Genomic DNA, 18,072 nt, shown 5'->3' on the forward strand with positions numbered 1-18,072 from the left:
TGCTTCCTAAGTGGACAATCAATTTCACCTGCTGTTGTGCACATTCAACTTTGAACAGAACAAAGTATTCAATGAGAATATTTCATTCATTCAGATCTAGGATGTGCTATTTGTGTGTTCCCTTTATTTTTTTGAGCAGTATATTTCGGTATACTATATCATACTATATACGATGTTATATTTAAATATGTTACGATATAAATTTTCCACCACTTATTCTATTCTCTCTGAAGTCGCATAATTGCCGGCAGAGAGTCCCCTCTAATTATTATCTCTATGAGTCCACATCAAGCGGACAACGTCATGTCCTCCCCAGGAGGAGGAACGAGGAGGTGGGAAGAGGATTGTTCGTAGAGATAGGAAATTGAGATTTATACACAGAAAAAGATGGTTATAGATTACCGAGGGTTAGAAAGAAATGGCCTCCTCGAGACCTTTTCTTCGCAGCCTTCGATTGGGCCCATTCGTTATCTATTGCGGTTTCGGTCACTCTACACTTTTCCTCTCTCTCTCTCTCTCTAGAGACCGGAAGTCCTCCCGGTTCCCGTCAGTCCCTGCGGCGCAAAACAATCTCTCGCTCTCTCTCGCTGCCCCTCCCCCCCCCAATCTGAAAGTCGACCGGGGCGCAGCCAAGATGGCGGGCTACCTGTCGCATCGGCAGAAGGTGCTGCGGCTCTACAAGCGAACCATGCGGCACCTCGAGTCCTATTGTATCTATCGGTGAGTTCCGGGCCTCTTCGGCTCCTTCCCGCAGCTCCTTTTAAGGAGGCTCCGCTCCCTGTGCTTGTCTTCGCAGGAGGACTCCCAGCCCCATCATCCCCAACGCAGCCTCCAGCTCTGTGCTTTAAAATTCGGAAGGGGTGGGAGGAGTCCCAGTCTGCATATTGTTGCATGTAAAATCACATCTGTTCTTTTCCATAAGGAGTCTTCCAGCTGTCAGTGCAGCATCATGTGAAGAAGTGACATTTCAAGGAGGGAATTCCACTCATCTTCACTCATCTGGCAGTTCTGTGTTAGCAAAAACTTCAGAAGAGAAGGAAATAATAATAATAATAATAATAATAATAATAATATTTAAGATTTAATATTTATTAGATTTGTATGCCGCCCCTCTCCGAAGATGATGATAATAATAATAATAATAATTTAATAATAATAATAATAATAATAATAGTTTATTTATAGTGCCCTTTTCACAAAGGGCATAACAGCATGTTAGCAATAGCACTTTTTAACAGAGCCAGCATATTGCCCCCACAACCCGGGTCCTACACTCTCTATTATTGTTATTGTTATTAGATTTTTATGCTGCTCTTCTCCCAAAAACTCGGGGTGGCTCACAGAATAAATATAGAAACAAAGCATGCAAGACAAACCTAATACATTTTAAAAACCCTACAGCTATTAGTTGTATTATTGTTCTTCTTCTTGTTGTTGTTGTTATGAGAAGGATTTAGGAGTACTGGTTTCTGACAGTCTCAAAATGGGTGAACAGTGTGGTCTGGCGGTAGGGAAAGCAAGTAAAATGCTTGGCTGCATAGCTAGAGGTATAACAAGCAGGAAGAGAGAGATTGTGATCCCACTGTATAGAGCGCTGGTTAGAACCCATGTGGAATACTGTGTTCAGTTCGGGAGACCTCACCTACAAAAAGGTATTGATCAAACTGAACGGGTCCAAAGACAAGCTACAAAAATGGTGGAAGGTCTTAAGCGTAAAACTTATCAGGAAAGACTTAATGAACTCAATCTGTATAGTCTGTAGGACAGAAGGGAAAGGGGGGACATGATCGAAATATTTAAATATGTTAAAGGGTTAAATAAGGTTCAGGAGGGAAGTGTTTTTAATAGGAAAGTGAACACAAGAACAAGGGGACACAATCTGAAGTTAGGTGAGTTGGGGGAAAGATCAGAAGCAACGTGAGAAAATACTATTTTACTGAAAGAGTAGTAGAGGCTTGGAAAAAACTTCCAGCAGACGTGGTTGGTAAATCCACAGTAACTGAATTTAAACATGCCTGGGATAAACATACAGTATATGTTTATCCGTAAGGGTATAAAGTACGGGAAATAGTATAAGGGCAGACTAGATGGACCATGAGGTCTTTTTCTGCCGTCAATCTTCTGTGTTTCTATGTTGCAATAACACATGATTCTTTTTGTGTCTCATGCCAAAACAGTTGAACTACAAATATATCAGCAATTGCTTATAAGGTCCATAATAGAGAAAATCAAGAATTGGAGGGCTTGCCTCTATTTAATATTATTGCAAGAAGGATCATGTTAATTTTATAATAGATCATGTTTGGGACATGAAAATGTGTATTTTCAGTGTGCGTACATATTTTTATGTTAATTTTTGAATGGTTTTTTGTCATTTTTTGGTAGCACCTGTTAGTTTTATGTGTGAATCCGGCTTTATGTAAAACTCATGGGGAAAAACCCTGCCCTGAGTCCTTTGGGATTAGGCGGTATAGAAGTCAAAAAGAAAGAAAGAAAGAAAGAAAGAAAGCAAGCCGGGTGTGTCTGGGTCTTGTAGTCTTAACCCAGGAGGACAATTTCCAAGCTCTTGAAGAGCTGGCGCTTCTTAATTCTTGCATCGGTGGCCTCTCTTTGAGTGCTCTCTTTTGTAGGGACGCCTGCTTGAGAGGGGTGGGTGGTGGGTGTTTGACTAGATGACCTTAGAAGGTCCCCTCCAACTCTAGGAATCTAATCTTAATCTAATTTGAACGGCAGCTCTGAGGATTCGGTCAGGACGGTTGAGTGAGGACTGGGCTCGTCAATCCCACAAGGCGAAGCCATGGTGGGGATATCGCTTTGCTTGGGGGGTGGGGGGGTGGACTAGATGACCTTAAAAATCCCTTACAACTCTAGTAATCTAATCTTAATCTAATTTGCACAGCAGCTCTGGGGATTCGGTCAGGGAGGCTGGATATATAATCTATTTAAAATATAATGTAATTAATGGATTTATTATATCTGGGTATAAATCATGTAACTTGAGTCACCATAGTACAGTGGTTGGCAACTTTAAGACTTGTGGACTTCAACTCCCAGAATTCTCCAGCCAGCTATGCTATGTTATGCTGGCTGGAGAATCCTGGGAGCTGAAGTCCACAAGTCTTAAATTTCCCAAGTTTGGGAACCACTGCTATAGTACAATATCTTATTTAGGGCCCTCTAGTGGCCATTCCACGTCATTTTATTTTAGTTTATATTAAATTTGTTTGTTTGTTTAGATTTCTTTGCCGCCCTTCTCAACCGACTCAGGGTGGCTTACAACATAATAAATACAAATACAACACGTGTAGAAATCCAGTATTAAAAATGAAGAAAATTCTAAAACCCCATTTTCTTAAAAATACAATCGTCCACACTTAACATAGTTTCCCCACTTAACACGTTTTAAAGGAGTGTGTTCTTGCTGTGTTTTTTATCCCACTTATATTTATGTTCCCACCTGCTATTTTCCCCACAAGAACAACCTTTTGAGATGTGTGGAGCTTGAGTGACTGGTCCAAATGTAGCAATCCAGTTTTGAAGAAGTGAGTGGCAAACCTCTTCCATGTACTCTTGACATGATAGCAGTATTTGAAGGACTATCACAGGGCAGAGGGGGTCTTAATAATAATAATAACAACAGTTGGAAGGGACCTGGGGGGTTTTCTAGTCCCTACACTAGTTTAGACAAATGGTTATCCAACATCATCTTAAAAACATCCACTGTTAGAGAATCCACAACTTCTGGAGGCAAGCCCGTCCACTGATCAATTGGGTCAATTTATTCTCCAAAACAGCAGGAGATAGGACAAGAAGCAATGGGTGGAAGCTCATCTGAAGGAGAGCCAACCTAGAAACAAGGAGGAATTTCCTGGCAGTGAGAACTCTTAGCAGTGGAACCATTAAGCAATGTCTTTGGGGAGTTGTTATAATTTATAATTCAATGCCTGGGGTGGGTGAAAACACCTTCCCCCACTCCCAAGGGGCTCTCTGGAGGCCAGAAACGGCCTGTTTCCCAACTTCTGGTGGGCCCGGTAGGCTCGTGTTCCGCCCTCCCCAGACTCCAAAGGCGTCCCTGGAGCTGGGGGTGGGTGGGTTTAAAAACGCCCTCCCCCAACCCCCCCAGAGGCTCTCTAGAAGCTAAAAACACCTTCCCAGAGCCTTTATGTGAGCCAAAAACTAGCTGGACGGCATCCCCATGCACATTGGAGATGAACTAGGGCAACGCCCGCGTGCCAGCAGATATGGCTCCGCGTGCCACCTGTGGCACCCGTGCCATAGGTTCGCCATCACTGCTGTAGGGTGAGGGTGGAAAAAAGTAGTACATTGCTTTCTGGGCAACCCTGGTAGAAAACCTCCAAGATCCCTTCCAGCTCTATAATCCTTACCAAGAAAACTGAGCAGGTGTTCCTTTGTAATGACCAGTTGTAGGGAAAAATAAATGAAATTCTCCATTAAGGGAGAATATGAAGTACTGTATTTTTTGCACTGTAAGACGCATTACCTCCCCTCCCCCAAAAAGTGGGTGGAAATATCTGTGCATCTTATAGGGCGAATATTGCGGTGGGAGGGAGGGGGTCGCTGCTGTCGCCATTCACCGCCACCAGGGAACATTGGAGCCTTTTGCTGCTGAGCAGCTGATCGGTGGTTGGATCGGCCTCCCGGATCTGCTGTGCAAATGCCGCCATCTAGAACAGCTGATCAGCAGTATTCCGGGAGGCTGATCAATCGCCAATCGGCCGCGAAGACTCCAGCGTTCCCTGGCAGGCGACAACAGCTCAGCTCAATTGACAGGTGATGGGCGCAATGGAGGAGTCCTGACGAGTCGTGTGCTGGCGCTGCGGGAATGTGCTGAAACTGACCAGATTGTTTGCTGCAAGGACGCTAGCCAGATGGATGTTGGGAGGCAGAGGCAGATTTATTTATTTTCTTTTCCTCCTCCTTGCCTTCTGAAAGAGTTTAAAAACTCATCTTTGTCGCCAGGCCTGAGGTTACTAGATCTTCCCCCTGACCAATGAATGTTTTTTAGTATGACTTGCTGAATGAATGTTAATGGAAGTTTTTAAAATTAGAATTTTTAAGGATTGTTTTTATGTATATTAATTGGATTGATTTACTACTATCTCTTTGTATATGCCGTGAGCTGCCCCAAGTCCTCGGAGAGGGGCGGCATACAAATCCAATAAAATAAAAAATAAATAAATAAAACTTACGTGTGTCTTATGGTCTGGTGCGTCTTGCAATATGAAAAATACGGTATTTGTCAGTTCTAAAGAGAGCAACGGTGTTCCTTTCTTGGAATAAAGACTATCTTTTAATATTCTCAGGGATAAGTATAGATACTATGCCTGTCTGATGAGAGCAAGATTTGATGAACACAAGGATGAAAAGGACATGGTTAAAGCAACCAAGCTGTTGATGGCCGCGGAAGAAGAATTTTGGGAAAACAAGCATCCCCAGCCGTACATCTTCCCAGACTCTCCAGGTGGCACAAGCTACGAGAGATACGAGTGCTATAAGGTCAGGAGGTGGCGTGGGAGGCATCACAAGTAATCGGTCCCTCAATCTGTTGCAGACATTCTCAATCCCAAGAGATATCAGTAACTCTCAGTAGTAAGTAGGACAGTGATGGCGAATCTTTTTTCCCACGGGTGCCGAAAGAGCGTGGGTATGTCCGAGTGCCCATACCTCAAATTCAATGCCTGGGAAGGGCGAAAACAGCTTCCCCTGCCCTCCGAAAGCCCTCTGGAGGCCAGGAACAGGCTGACTTCCCAACTTCTGGTAGGCCCAGTAGGCTTGTGTTTTTACCCTCCCCAGACTCCAAAGGCTTCCCTGGAGCCTGGGGGGGGGGGGTGTAAAACCGCCCTCCTTCATCCCCCTGGAGGCTCTTTGGAAGCCAAAAATGCCATTCCGGAGCCTCTGTGTGAGCCAAAAATTAGCTGGCCAGCACACACATGCAGGTTGGAGCTGAGCTAGGGCAACGGCTAGCGTGCCAGCAGATCCATGTGCCATAGCTTCGCCATCACTGAAGTAGGCGATTCCCCACAAAATGCAGAATTATTATTTAGTTCCAAGGAAGAATCCATGAATGAAGATGTTTTTGAAGATGAAGCTGTCCCAAAATACCCAGTTGGTTGTTTCCACCTCATCTTTGTTTGGGTGGTTTTACTATTGCATTGTATTGCCATTGCGTTTTTATTTTCAAACCGCAGATTTTTTTATTTTATTTTATTTTATTTTTTATTTTATTTTATTTTATTTTATTTTTTTATTTTATTTTATTTTATTTTTTTTTATTTTATTGTATTGTATTGTATTGTATTTTATTTTATTTTATTTTATTTTATTTTATTTTATTTTATTTTATTTTATTTTATTTTATTTTATTTTATTTGTATGCCGCCCCTCTCCAGAGACTCGGGGCGGCTAACAGCGACAATAAAACAGTGTACAATAGTAATTTGGTATTGATGATTAAAAATCAATTAATATAAAAACCAAACATACATACATACATACATACCATGCATAGAATTGTAAAGGCCTAGGGGGAAAGAGGATCTCAATTCCCCCATGCCTGGCGGCAGAGGTGGGTTTTAAGTTGTTTACGAAAGGCAAGGAGGGTGGGGGCAGTTCTAATCTCTGGGGGGAGTTGGTTCCAGAGGGCTGGGGCCGCCACAGAGAAGGCTCTTCCCCTGGGTCCCGCCAGGCGACATTGCTTAGTTGACGGGACCCGGAGAAGGCCCACTCTGTGGGACCTAACTGGTCGCTGGGATTCGTGCAGCAGAAGGCGGTCCCTGAGATAATCTGGTCCGGTGCCATGAAGGGCTTTATAGGTCATAACCAACACTTTGAATTGTGATCGGAAACTGATCGGCAACCAATGCAGACTGCGGAGTGTTGGTGTAACATGGGCATATTTGGGAAAGCCCATGATTGCTCTCGCAGCTGCATTCTGCACGATCTGAAGTTTCCGAACATTTTTCAAAGGTAGCCCCATGTAGAGAGCGTTACAGTAGTCAAGCCTCGAGGTGATGAGGGCATGAGTGACTGTGAGCAGTGACTCCCGGTCCAAGCAGGGTCGCAACTGGTGCACAAGGCGAACCTGGGCAAACGTCCCCCTCGCCACAGCTGAAAGATGTTTCTCTAATGTCAGCTGTGGATCGAGGAGGACGCCCAAGTTGCGAACCTTCTCTGAGGGGGCCAGTGATTCTCCCCCCAGGGTAATGGATGGACAGATGGAGTTGTCCTTGGGAGGTAAGATCCACAGCCACTCCGTCTTGTCTGGGTTGAGTTTGAGCTTGTTGACACTCATCCAGGCCCTAACATCCTCCAGGCACCGGCCCATCACTTCCACTGCTTCGTTGGCTGGACATGGGGTGGAGATGTATAACTGGGTATCATCGGCGTATTGATGATACCTCACCCTATGCCCTTGGATGATCTCACCTAGCGGTTTCATGTAGATATTAAATAGCAGGGGGGAGAGGACCGACCCCTGAGGCACCCCACAAGGGAGAGACCTAGAGGTCGACCTCTGATCCCCTACTAACACCGACTGCGACCGACCAGAGAGGTATGAGGAGAACCACTGAAGAACAGTGCCTCCCACTCCCAACCCCTCTAGTCGGTGCAGAAGGATATCATGGTCGATGGTATCGAAAGCCGCTGAGAGGTCAAGAAGCACCAGGACAGAGGACAAACCCCTATCCTGGGCCCGCCAGAGATCATCCATCAACGCGACCAAAGCAGTTTCCGTGCTGTAGCCGGGCCTGAATCCAGACTGCTGAGGACCTAGATAATCCTGTGTAAGTCTCAAAAGTTTTGGTTTGATACTGCATAGAAATATGCTACCTCAGTAATGAAGTATCCAAAATTAGAAGGAAAAGTATTATGAGCATCTAAATACTCATCACCCTTATGTTAGTCTACAAATGGGAATAACTTTTTCTTCTAAAATGTCCTCATTTTGCCGTATTAAGATGATCCAGTCATTCTCCAGAACTAAGTCTTCTAATGCAGGAAATAGTATCTTTAGCCGCCCCGAGTCTACGGAGTCTACGGAGAGGGGCAGCATACAAATCTAATAAATAATAATCATAATAATAATCATCATCATCATCATCTTTGGAATCTTATCATTTTGATTTTAAACTGTTTCTTAATACAGTGATCCCCTGGTTATTGCGTTCCCGACCATTGCGAACAGGGTAATTTGCGATTTTTCAACCCGGAAGTAAAAACACCATCTGCGCATGCGTGCCTTTTTTTTTTTCCTATGGGCACGCATGCGTAGATGGCGCCCGGCAGATCAGCTGCTGGGCGGCTTCCCTGGGTCTTCCCCCTCTTGCTGGCATCAGCAAGGAGTTTCCCCAGCGCCCACGCAAACTCCTCGCTGCCGCTCGCCCGCCCTTCGCCCGCCCACGCCGTTCGCTCCCCCTCTTGCTGGCGGGAGGGCGAGAAGCCCTCCCCAGCACCCGCTCGCCCGCCCTTCGCCCTGGCCCGGAGCAGCCGACAGAGGTAGACGGATGATCCATCGCCGCTTCTTCCCAGCGGAGAAATTCCAGCCCCCACCTGGTCCCGCCCGATCCTCCTCCCTGAGGCAGCTCGCCCTCCCATGGCCGCTTCCTCCACCCTCCATCGCAAGCCCTCGCCACCGCAGCCAACGCGCGCTGCGATCTTCAAGCCCGGCTCCTTTCGGCCCAGCATCCCGGGCCAAGCAGCTGCCTTCCGTGACTGAGCCTGGCTCGCCCGGAAGATCGTAGCGTGCGTTGGCTGCAGTGGCGGCGACGTTGCTGCCGGCTTGGCTTCCCTCGCCAGCGCAGCCAACGTGCGCTACAATCTTCCGGGCGAGCCAGGCTCAGTGACGGAAGGCAGCCGCTTGGCCCGGGATGCTGGGCCGAGAGGAGCCGGGCTTGATCCGCTGAGCCTGGCCGGCTTGGCTTCCCTCACCGGCGCAGGCAACACGCGCTGCCATCTTCCGGGCCAGCATCCCGGGCCAAGCGGCTGCCTTCCGTCACCGAGCCTGGCTCGCCCGGAAGATCGTAGCGCACGTTGGCTGCGCTGGCGAGGGAAGCCAAGCCGGCAGCAATGTCGCCGCCGCTGCAGCCAACGCGCGCTACGATCTTCCGGGCGAGCCAGGCTCAGTGACGGAAGGCAGCCGCTTGGCCCGGGATGCTGGGCCGAGAGGAGCCGGGCTTGATCCGCTGAGCCTGGCTGGCCCAGAAGATGGCAGCGCGTGTTGCCTGCGCCAGGGCGAACTTCTGCGCTTGGCTTGAGGGCTCAGTTGGGAAGGCGCGCGGGTGTTTTAAAACGTCCCCGCCGACATGGGGGGCTCGCTAGCACCCCCCCGAACCCCCAACCCGGGTTAGGGGGGGTGCTAGCGAGCCCCCCATGTCGGCGGCGACGTTTTAAAACACCCGCGCCGCCCCCAATCTTCGGCTCCTCGCTAGCGCTGCGGAAGTAAAAACACCATCTGCACATGCGCAGATGGTGTTTTTACTTCCGCAGCGCTACTTCGCGAAAACCCGCTCGTTGCGGGGGGTCCTGGAACGGAACCCTCGCAACGAGCGGGGGATCACTGTACCAGCAACTTTTAAGATGTATGAATTTCAACTCCCAGAATTTTTCAGCCAGCATGTTGGCAGAAAATTTCTGGGAGTTGAAATCCATTCATCTTATAAGTTGGTGAGGTTGAAAAACAATGGTTTAAACCAGTGGCCCCCAAACTACGGCCCGCGGGCCGCATGCGGCCCACTGAAGCCATTTATCCGGCCCGCGGGTGAGTGACACAGTGTTCCATTTAATTTTCTATGAATAAAATGCATTATTTTGTTAGTAACTAATATCAATTATCAAAAAAGTTGCAAAAGGGTTTTTTTCTAATTTTGTCATCCAGCTACATTCATTTTCTTTTAATTAAATTCCCTCCTTAATGTTCCTTCAAAAAGTACACCAATTATATTTCTAACTTATTAACCATTATGCCAAAGTGCTTCCTTCTTTCTTTATACATTTTTCTATAAACCAAGAAAATCTACAATCAGATGTTAACCAAAAAAAATTAAAAACAAAACATAAACATATATGAATTTCAGACTTCTTCCCCCCCTTGAAATAGTACATTCCCATTTTGTTTTTTACTTTAAAATAAGGTGTGTGCAGTGTGCATAGGGATTTGTTCATAGTTTTTTTTAAACAATGCTTTAAACAGACCAACGACCACAGTCTAATTCGATTAGTTATTAGATGGAGAATATACAAAATAAGTCTACATAAAAGAACAGAGAGACTATTATTCTTTTAAAGATGCAATGAATAACCTTTTGTTTACACTTCTGCCCTGCAGACACCTGAATGGATGCTAGATTTGTGGCACCCATCAGAGAAAGCCATGTACCCAGATTACTTTGCTAAGAGAGAACAGTGGAAGAAGCTGCGCCTGGAAAGTTGGGACAAGGAGGTTGGTTATCGGATTATGTTTTACAATTGCTTTTCCATGAAATAATTTTGAAGCAAGTCAACAAATCTGGAGAAAAATGGGTGCCTTAGGAGAAAAAACAGTGTTTCCCTCTTAAAAGCCTCATCAAAATGGTTGTTTCCCAAAGAACCTTAATCATTGGCATGCTATAAATTCTTTTTTCTTTTTTCTCTTCTTTCTTTTTCTTCCTTCCTTCCTTCCATCCCTCCTTTCTTTCTTTCTTTCTTTCTTTTCTTTCTTTGTCTCTTTCTTTCCTTCTCTCTCTTTCTCTTCCTTCCCTCCCTCCCTCCCCCCTTCCTCCCTCCCTTCTTTCTTTCTTTCTCTCTTCTTTCTTTCTTTCTTTCTTTCCTTCCTTCCTTCTTTCCTTCTTCCTTTCTTTCTTTCTTTCTTTCTTTCTTTCTTTCTTTCTTTCTTTCTTTCTTTCTTTCTTTCTTTCTTTCTTTCTTTCTTATATGCCGCCCAACACCTGAAGGACTCTGGGTGGCTCACAGCCAAATACAAATAATTCAATATAAAATCGCTAAAACAATTCAGAATTATTCAAAATCAACAATTAAGAAAAAATAATGCATGTCTCTAGTGACCGGATCCTCCTGGTGTGCCATCTGATCAATGACCCCAGGCCTGCCAGAAAAGCCCAGTCTTTCCGGCTTTCCGGAAGGCCAGTAGGGTGGGGGGCAGTCTGAATCTCAGGAGGCAGCTGGTTCCAAAGAGCCAGAGCTGTCACAGAGAAGGCCCTTCCCCATGGGCCCACCCACACGGTTTAGCTGATGGGACCTGGAGAAGACCAACCCAGTGTGTTCTGTGCACGGCTCCGGAGCGAAACCCCCAAATCAAAAATCCTTTACTTTATGAATAAATCAAACTCTTTATTGATATTTAGCACACATAACGAAAAGCAGATTTTAAATGACCAGGAAACAAGGAGTTATTTCTCTATGGGGCTAAATAGAGTCTACGGAGAGGGGCGGCATACAAATCTAATGAATGAATGAATGAATGAATGAATGAATGTCAACAATGTCTGGGAAAGGCACTAAACTCAGCCTTAATCAACATTCCTTAAATAACAAAAGCCATTTATCATTTAAGCATATGACTTTTGCTCACCGGAGTCCTAGCAACAAGCATCCAACAGAGAATGAGTTTTATTGAGGCAGAAATCATGGTTTTAAAGCCTTGTTCAATCACACACATCCCAGTCTCACATCTCTTCCATTGAAAGACGTTGAAACCCCACACCCAATTTCCCATGTTCCTTTGCCTTTATACTGCCTGGAAGTGACATCACACCACAAAGAGGCTAAGTCAATACACTAATATCTTTTACTATGCAACTCCTCTCGCTTTCTGAGCAGTCTTCTATAGCATGGGTCTGTCTACCCAATGACTTTCCACTGTCATATCTTCCTCGTCCTCCGAATGGGATCACTTCCCCATGGTCATATCAGCCCCCTCTAGTGGTTCCGCAGGCTCACTCCGGTCACTTTCTCCCTCACTCTCACTCTCTCCATCAGCTGGTAACCCTCCTGGCCCAAGGCATCCAGAGGGGCCTGGCTCATCCTCTTCAGAATTCTATGACTTGAGGTGGACAAGGATCACTCACAAACTCTGTGGGCCCTTATTGGTCGCTGGGAGCTATGCGGTAAGAGGCGGTATCAAAGGTAGTCTGGCCCTAAGCCATGTAGGGCTTTAAAGATAATGACCAACACCTTGAATTGTGCCCGGAGACCAATCGAGAGCCAGTGCAGCCCGGGGAGAATTGGTGTAGTGTGGGTGTACTTAGGTGCACCCATAACGGTTTGCGCAGCTGCGTTTGGGACCAGCTAGTCTCCGAACGCTCTATAAGGGTGGCCCCACGTAGAGGGCGTTGCAATAATCCAGCTGTAGTTTGATTATACAGTGGTACCTCTACTTACGAACTTAATTCGTTCCGTGACCAGGTTCTTAAGTAGAAACGTTTGTAAGAAGAAGTAATTTTTCTCATAGGAATCAATGTAAAAGCAAATAAGGGGTATGATTGGGGAAACCACAGGGAGGGTGGAGGCCCTCCCAGGAGATTCCTAGAGAGGCCCCACGGAGGCTTCTCCCCACCTTTTTCGGCCCCTTTTCCTCCCAGGAGATTCCTAGAGGCCTCATGGAGGCTTCTCCCTGCCTTTTCCGGTTACAGTTTCGGAGGCTCGGGTTTGCAAGTGAAAAATGGTTCTTGAGAAGAGGCAAAAAAATCTTGAACACCCAGTTCTTATCTAGAAAAGTTCGTAAGTAGAGGCATTCTTAGGTAGAGGTACCAGTGTATAGTTAACTGCAGAATCACTGTGGTTCGTTAAATCAGTAACAAGCTAATTTACTGTGCCTGTCAGACGGTTGCAAAAGGGGATCGCCGGATCTTGAGACACTGCAGCCGTCACAAACATGAGTCGTGAGGATGGCTGCATTGGTTGTTAAGTGTGAAAAATGGCGTGTGTGTCCCCCCCCCCCCCCCCCCCCGTGGTGGTGGTTCGGAAATTTTTTGCCTCTTCTTACGAACTTTTTTCGCCTTAAGAGCTCACCGCAGATTGCAAAATGTCGCTCCGCTGGGCGCCGCCGCCCAGCTGTCACCTTTTGAAACAGCCGGGGGGCTTCTCGGCGTTCTCCTGAACCCGAACTTTTGCCGAACTTCCAGGTTCGGCGTTCGGGAGAACACCGAGAAGTCCCCTGGCTGTTTCAGAAGGTGACAGGCGGCTGGCGGCGCTTCTCGGCGACCTCCCGAACCCGAAAAGTTTGGCAAAAGTTTGGGTTCGGGTTCGGGAGAATGCTGAGAAGCCCCCCGGCTGTTTCAAAAGGTGACAGCCGAGCGGTGGTGCCCAGCAGAGCGCCATTTTGCGATTTTCCCCCCCCCCCCCTTGCACACATTAATCGCTTTTACATTGTTTCCTATGGGAAACATTGTTTCGTCTTACGAACTTTTCGCCTTACGAACCTCCTTCCGGAACCAATTAAGTTCGTAAGACGAGGTATTACTGTACATGTAAAGTGGAAATGCTTTAAGACCTTTTTTACAATAAGCATTTCTCCCTCTGGTGTATTAAAAAGCTGCAGGTTCTGGATTGTGGTTCACCCTGTTTCTCATCAACAGGTCCAGCAGCTTGAGGAAGAAACCCCACCCGGAGGTCCCATTAGTGAAGCCCTCCCTCCCGCTCGTAAAGAGGGACATCTGCCTCCTCTCTGGTGGCAGTACGTAACTAAGCCTCGCAGATTCCCGTGTTAAGAGGTTCCTGTCTGAAACGTCGATCTAATCCCAAGAAATGGTCTTCGAGCTCCCTGCAGCCGGTCTCATTGCATTACTGTACTAGTAAAAACCCAATAAAAGTCTAATATAAGCCGAACTCTGAACCTGCCTGCCTGGTCTTTACTATATATACTGCTCAAAAAAATAAAGGGAACACTCAACACATCCTAGATCTGAATGAATGAAATATTCTCATTTAATATTTCATTTGCACAACTATTCCATTTGCACAACAGCATGTGAAATTGATTGTCAATCAGTGTTGCTTCGGAAGTGGACAGTTTGATTTCACAGAAGTTTGATTTACTTGGAGTTATATTCTGTTGTTTAAGTGTTCCCTTTATTTTTTTTGAGCAGTGTAGATTCACTGGGGAACAGCAATTTCGTTGTCTTAAATCTGTGACTTGTTTTCAACTAACTTTTGGTCTCTGGATCCAAAAATAACCAGTTTTTGTCTATCATACCAACTTTTAAAGCTACAGGACACCCTCAAAAGTCATACATATTGTGCATATAAAGGAAAGTAAAAACTTACCAAATATACTCTTTGCAAAGAATAATTTTATTCATACAAAGGCTATCATAATTACTGCAAGTTAAACTCTGTTCATACAAATAGGTTTTTTTAAAAAATCAAACGGTAATTATACGTAAAATTTTTCACTTATAGCTTTTTCTGGAGTGTTTAATCTGTGGACATTCTCGCTTGATGCTCCAACAATAGTCAGCCATCCTATGTACATCCCATCTTCCTTGGTACTCTGCCTCCATGACCTTCAAATCTTGGTGGAACCGCTCACCCCCCTCATCACTGACTGCATCAAGATTTTCCGGGAAGTTAGCAAAATGGCTATGTAAAAAATGCAATTTGATGTTCATGTTGCCAAATTTAACGATATTATAGATATAAGGTGCAGAGGAAAAACTTGACGTGGTAGAAGAAAGCCAACTAGTTTTGAAACCAGCATGTCTAATTAACTGTAAAAAAAGGCGCAAAAATCAAACTCAACAGAAATTGTGTTACAAATTGTTCCCCAGTAGCAATCTGAAACCAATGGGGAAATCAATTTTCTTACTACCAGTTCTGTGGGCGTGGCTTGGTGGGCGTGGCACGGGAGGATACTGTGAAATCTCCATTCCCTCCCCACTCCTGGGGGAAGGATACTGCAAAATCTCCTCCACCCACCCCCACCCCCATTCTTGGGCCAACCAGAGGTGATATTTGCCAGTTCTCCAAACTATTCGAAAAACTACTGTTTTTCAGAAGATCACGTGAGGAATACTACATTCAGTTGCAGTCGCTACGATGTAAAAATGATGTTGAGACTCTAGAAAGAGTGCTGAGAAGAACAACCAAGATGACTGTTCTGTCTGGGTTCCCCCAGACGTCAACACCAACTAAAAAGAGTAGCCAGACACGCTGGTAAAAAGCAAAGTCATTTTATATCTTTGAAAACAAACACAGATAACAAAAACTGTTCTTACAAACTGGAATGCTATGAAGCTTCACAGAAGAGTCATGACGGCCAGACAATACAACAAGCTTCTTGCTGGCACACACACCACTGTAGATAATAAAACCCACGCCTCCCCCAAGTTTTCAGCCTTCGAGGCCACAAGCCAGAATCAGAGACGCCAAGGATCGAAGCAAGGTCACAGGACTCCCAAAAGATAACTCTCCACAATACAGGAAGGGCAGGCCTGCCTTTTCAACCTGAGGAGAACCACACCCAAACCCAGCTGTTGCCTATTAGGGATGGAAATACCTGGCTAATTGTCCCCTTCTTTGTGCTGCCCTTCTCTGCCTCATATCTATGATGGCTTGTGCGTTCTCATCTAATGACTCCAGGCTACTCGCTGGGGAGAGCTCCCCCCCGGGGGTCTCAGGCTGTTCCCCCTCCTCCTCATCCTGACATTCCTCTTCCCCGTCTGCCTGGTCCTCCTCCTCCTCCTGTTCCTCCCCCTCCCCCTCTGAGCATGGAGCCGGCAGAGTTCCAGCCGTTCCCTGAGGAGCCTCAGACTGAATCACAACAATGACTAGGGGATTGGAGGCTAGAGCATCTAAGCAACGATTGCTTGAACTCGGTATGTCTAGTTTGATGAAAAGGAAGACTAGGGCAGACGTGATAGCAGTCTTCCAATATCTCAGGGGTTGCCACAAAGAAGGAGTCAAACTATTCTCCAAAGCACCTGAGGGTAGAACAAGAAGCAATGGGTGGAAGCTGCACAAGGAGAGAAGCAACTTAGAACTAAGGAGGAATTTCCTGACAGTTAGAACAATTAATTAGTGGAACAGCTTGGAAGTTGTGAATGCTCCAACACTGGAAGGTTTTAAGATGTTGGATAACCATCCCTCTGAAGTAGTGTAGGGTTTCCTGCCTAAGCAGGGGGTTGGACTAGAAGACCTCCAAGATCCCTTCCAACTGTTGTTATTATTACTACTTCTGTGACATACTGTAAGTGCTATTGATTCCAGCTGTAATCGGCAAGCATGGACAGACTCCATGTTCCTTGGTATCTTTTCTCCATGCCTGCAATATCCTGGTGGAATCTCTACCCATGCTCATCATACAGTACCCCACACTTCGAAGGGCAATAGTCTAAATGTGAATGTAAGAAGTGAATTTTCATTGACATGTTTTGCACCAAGTTCTTTATAGGACCTAAGCAAATACAGTGATACCTTGTCTTACAAACTTAATTGGCTCCGGGACAAGGTTCTTAAGGTGAAAAGTTTGTAAGATGAAACAATGTTTCCCATAGGAATCAATGGGAAAGCGATTAATGCATGCAAGCCCAAAATTCACCCCTTTTGCCAGCCGAAGCGCCCGTTTTTTCACTGCTGGGATTCCCCTGAGGCTCCCCTCCATGGGAAACCCCACCTCCGGACTTCTGTGTTTTTGCAATGCTGCAGAGGAATCCCAGCATTGCAAAAATGAGCGCTTCACTGGCAACGGAAGTCCGGAGGTGGGGTTTCCCAGCAAAGGGAGCATCAATGAAATCGCAGCATCGCAAAAACACTGAAGTCCTCGAAACCCCACCTCCGAACCTCTGTGTTTCTGCGATGCTGCGATTTCACCGAGGCTCCCCTTGCTGGGAAACCCCACCTCCAGACTTCCGTTGCCAGTGAAGCGCCTGTTTTTGTGCTGCTGGGATTCCCCTGCAGCGTCACAAAAACACAGAAGTCCAGAGGTGGGGTTTCCCATGGAGGGGAGCCTCAGGTGAATCCCAGCGGCGGCAGTGGGTTTGTAAGGTGAAAATAGTTTGGAAGAGGCAAAAAAATCTTAAACCCCGGGTTTGTATCTCGAAAAGTTTGTATGACGAGGGGTTTGTAAGACGAAGTATCACTGTATTCCACATTTTTCATAGTCATCTGCCTTGCTGTTCTCAAAGTGGTCTTCATTCTACCATAAACCTTTGTCCAGATTTTAGGAGGCATCAAGATCATTAGACCTTTCCCTCTCTTTGGGTAAATATACTCACCTGTGTATCATTTATTCTGAAATGTATTGAAAACGTTTCTCAGCTGGCACCTTTATCATCTGTTTTCTAAGTCATCTAATCCAGGGGTACCCAAACCTGGCCACTTTTAAGACTTGTGGACTTCAGCTCCCAGAATTCTCCACCCAACTATGTTATGCTGGCTGGAGAATTCTGGGAGTTGAACTCCACAAGTCTTAAAGTGGCCAAATTTGAAGACCTCTGTCCTGAGGACTCTTCATCCACCAATTTACTGCAATTTAGCTGGCTGGAGAATTCTGGGGGTTGAAGTCCACAAGGCTTAAAGTGGCCAAGTTTGAAGATCTCTGATCTATTCCGAATATGTAAAATTAGTGCATTTTATCTCAGAGGTCGACGATTTATTTATTGGATTTATTTATTGGATTTATTTATTTATTGGATTTGTATGCTGCCCCTCTCCGTAGACTCGGGGCGGCTAACAACAATGATAAAAACAGCATGTAACAATCCAATCCAATACTAAAATAACTAAAAAAAACCTTATTATAAAACCCAAACATACATGCAGACAAGGCCTAGGGGGGAAGATTATCTCAGTTCCCCCATGCCTGACGGCAGAGGTGGGTTTTAAGAAGTTTATGAAAGGCGAGGAGGGTGGGGGCAATTCTAATCTATGGGGGGAGTTGGTTCCAAAGGGCTGGGGCCGCCACTGAGAAGGCTCTTCCCCTGGGTCCCGCCAAACGACACTGTTTAGTTGACAGGACCCGGAGAAGGCCAACTCTGTGGGACCTAATCGGTCGCTGGGATTCGTGCAGAAGGCGGTCCCTGAGATAATCTGGTCCGGTGCCATGAAGGGCTTTATAGG

At 45.9% G+C, this 18,072-nt stretch overlaps 1 protein-coding gene across 1 annotated transcript; it reads left to right on the top strand.

The window, feature by feature from the left end:
* The first annotated feature begins 587 nt into the window (after positions 1-587).
* NDUFB9 (NADH:ubiquinone oxidoreductase subunit B9) lies at positions 588-13,849 on the top strand. The gene is made up of 4 exons (XM_070748272.1): positions 588-720; positions 5,325-5,517; positions 10,346-10,459; positions 13,593-13,849. Exons 1-4 carry the CDS (start codon positions 635-637, stop codon positions 13,722-13,724), a joined length of 525 nt encoding a protein of 174 aa, XP_070604373.1. The 5' UTR covers positions 588-634; the 3' UTR covers positions 13,725-13,849.
* The last annotated feature ends 4,223 nt before the right edge of the window (positions 13,850-18,072 follow it).

The sequence above is a fragment of the Erythrolamprus reginae genome, chromosome 3, assembly GCF_031021105.1.
Source record: "Erythrolamprus reginae isolate rEryReg1 chromosome 3, rEryReg1.hap1, whole genome shotgun sequence".
NCBI lineage: Eukaryota > Metazoa > Chordata > Lepidosauria > Squamata > Dipsadidae > Erythrolamprus > Erythrolamprus reginae.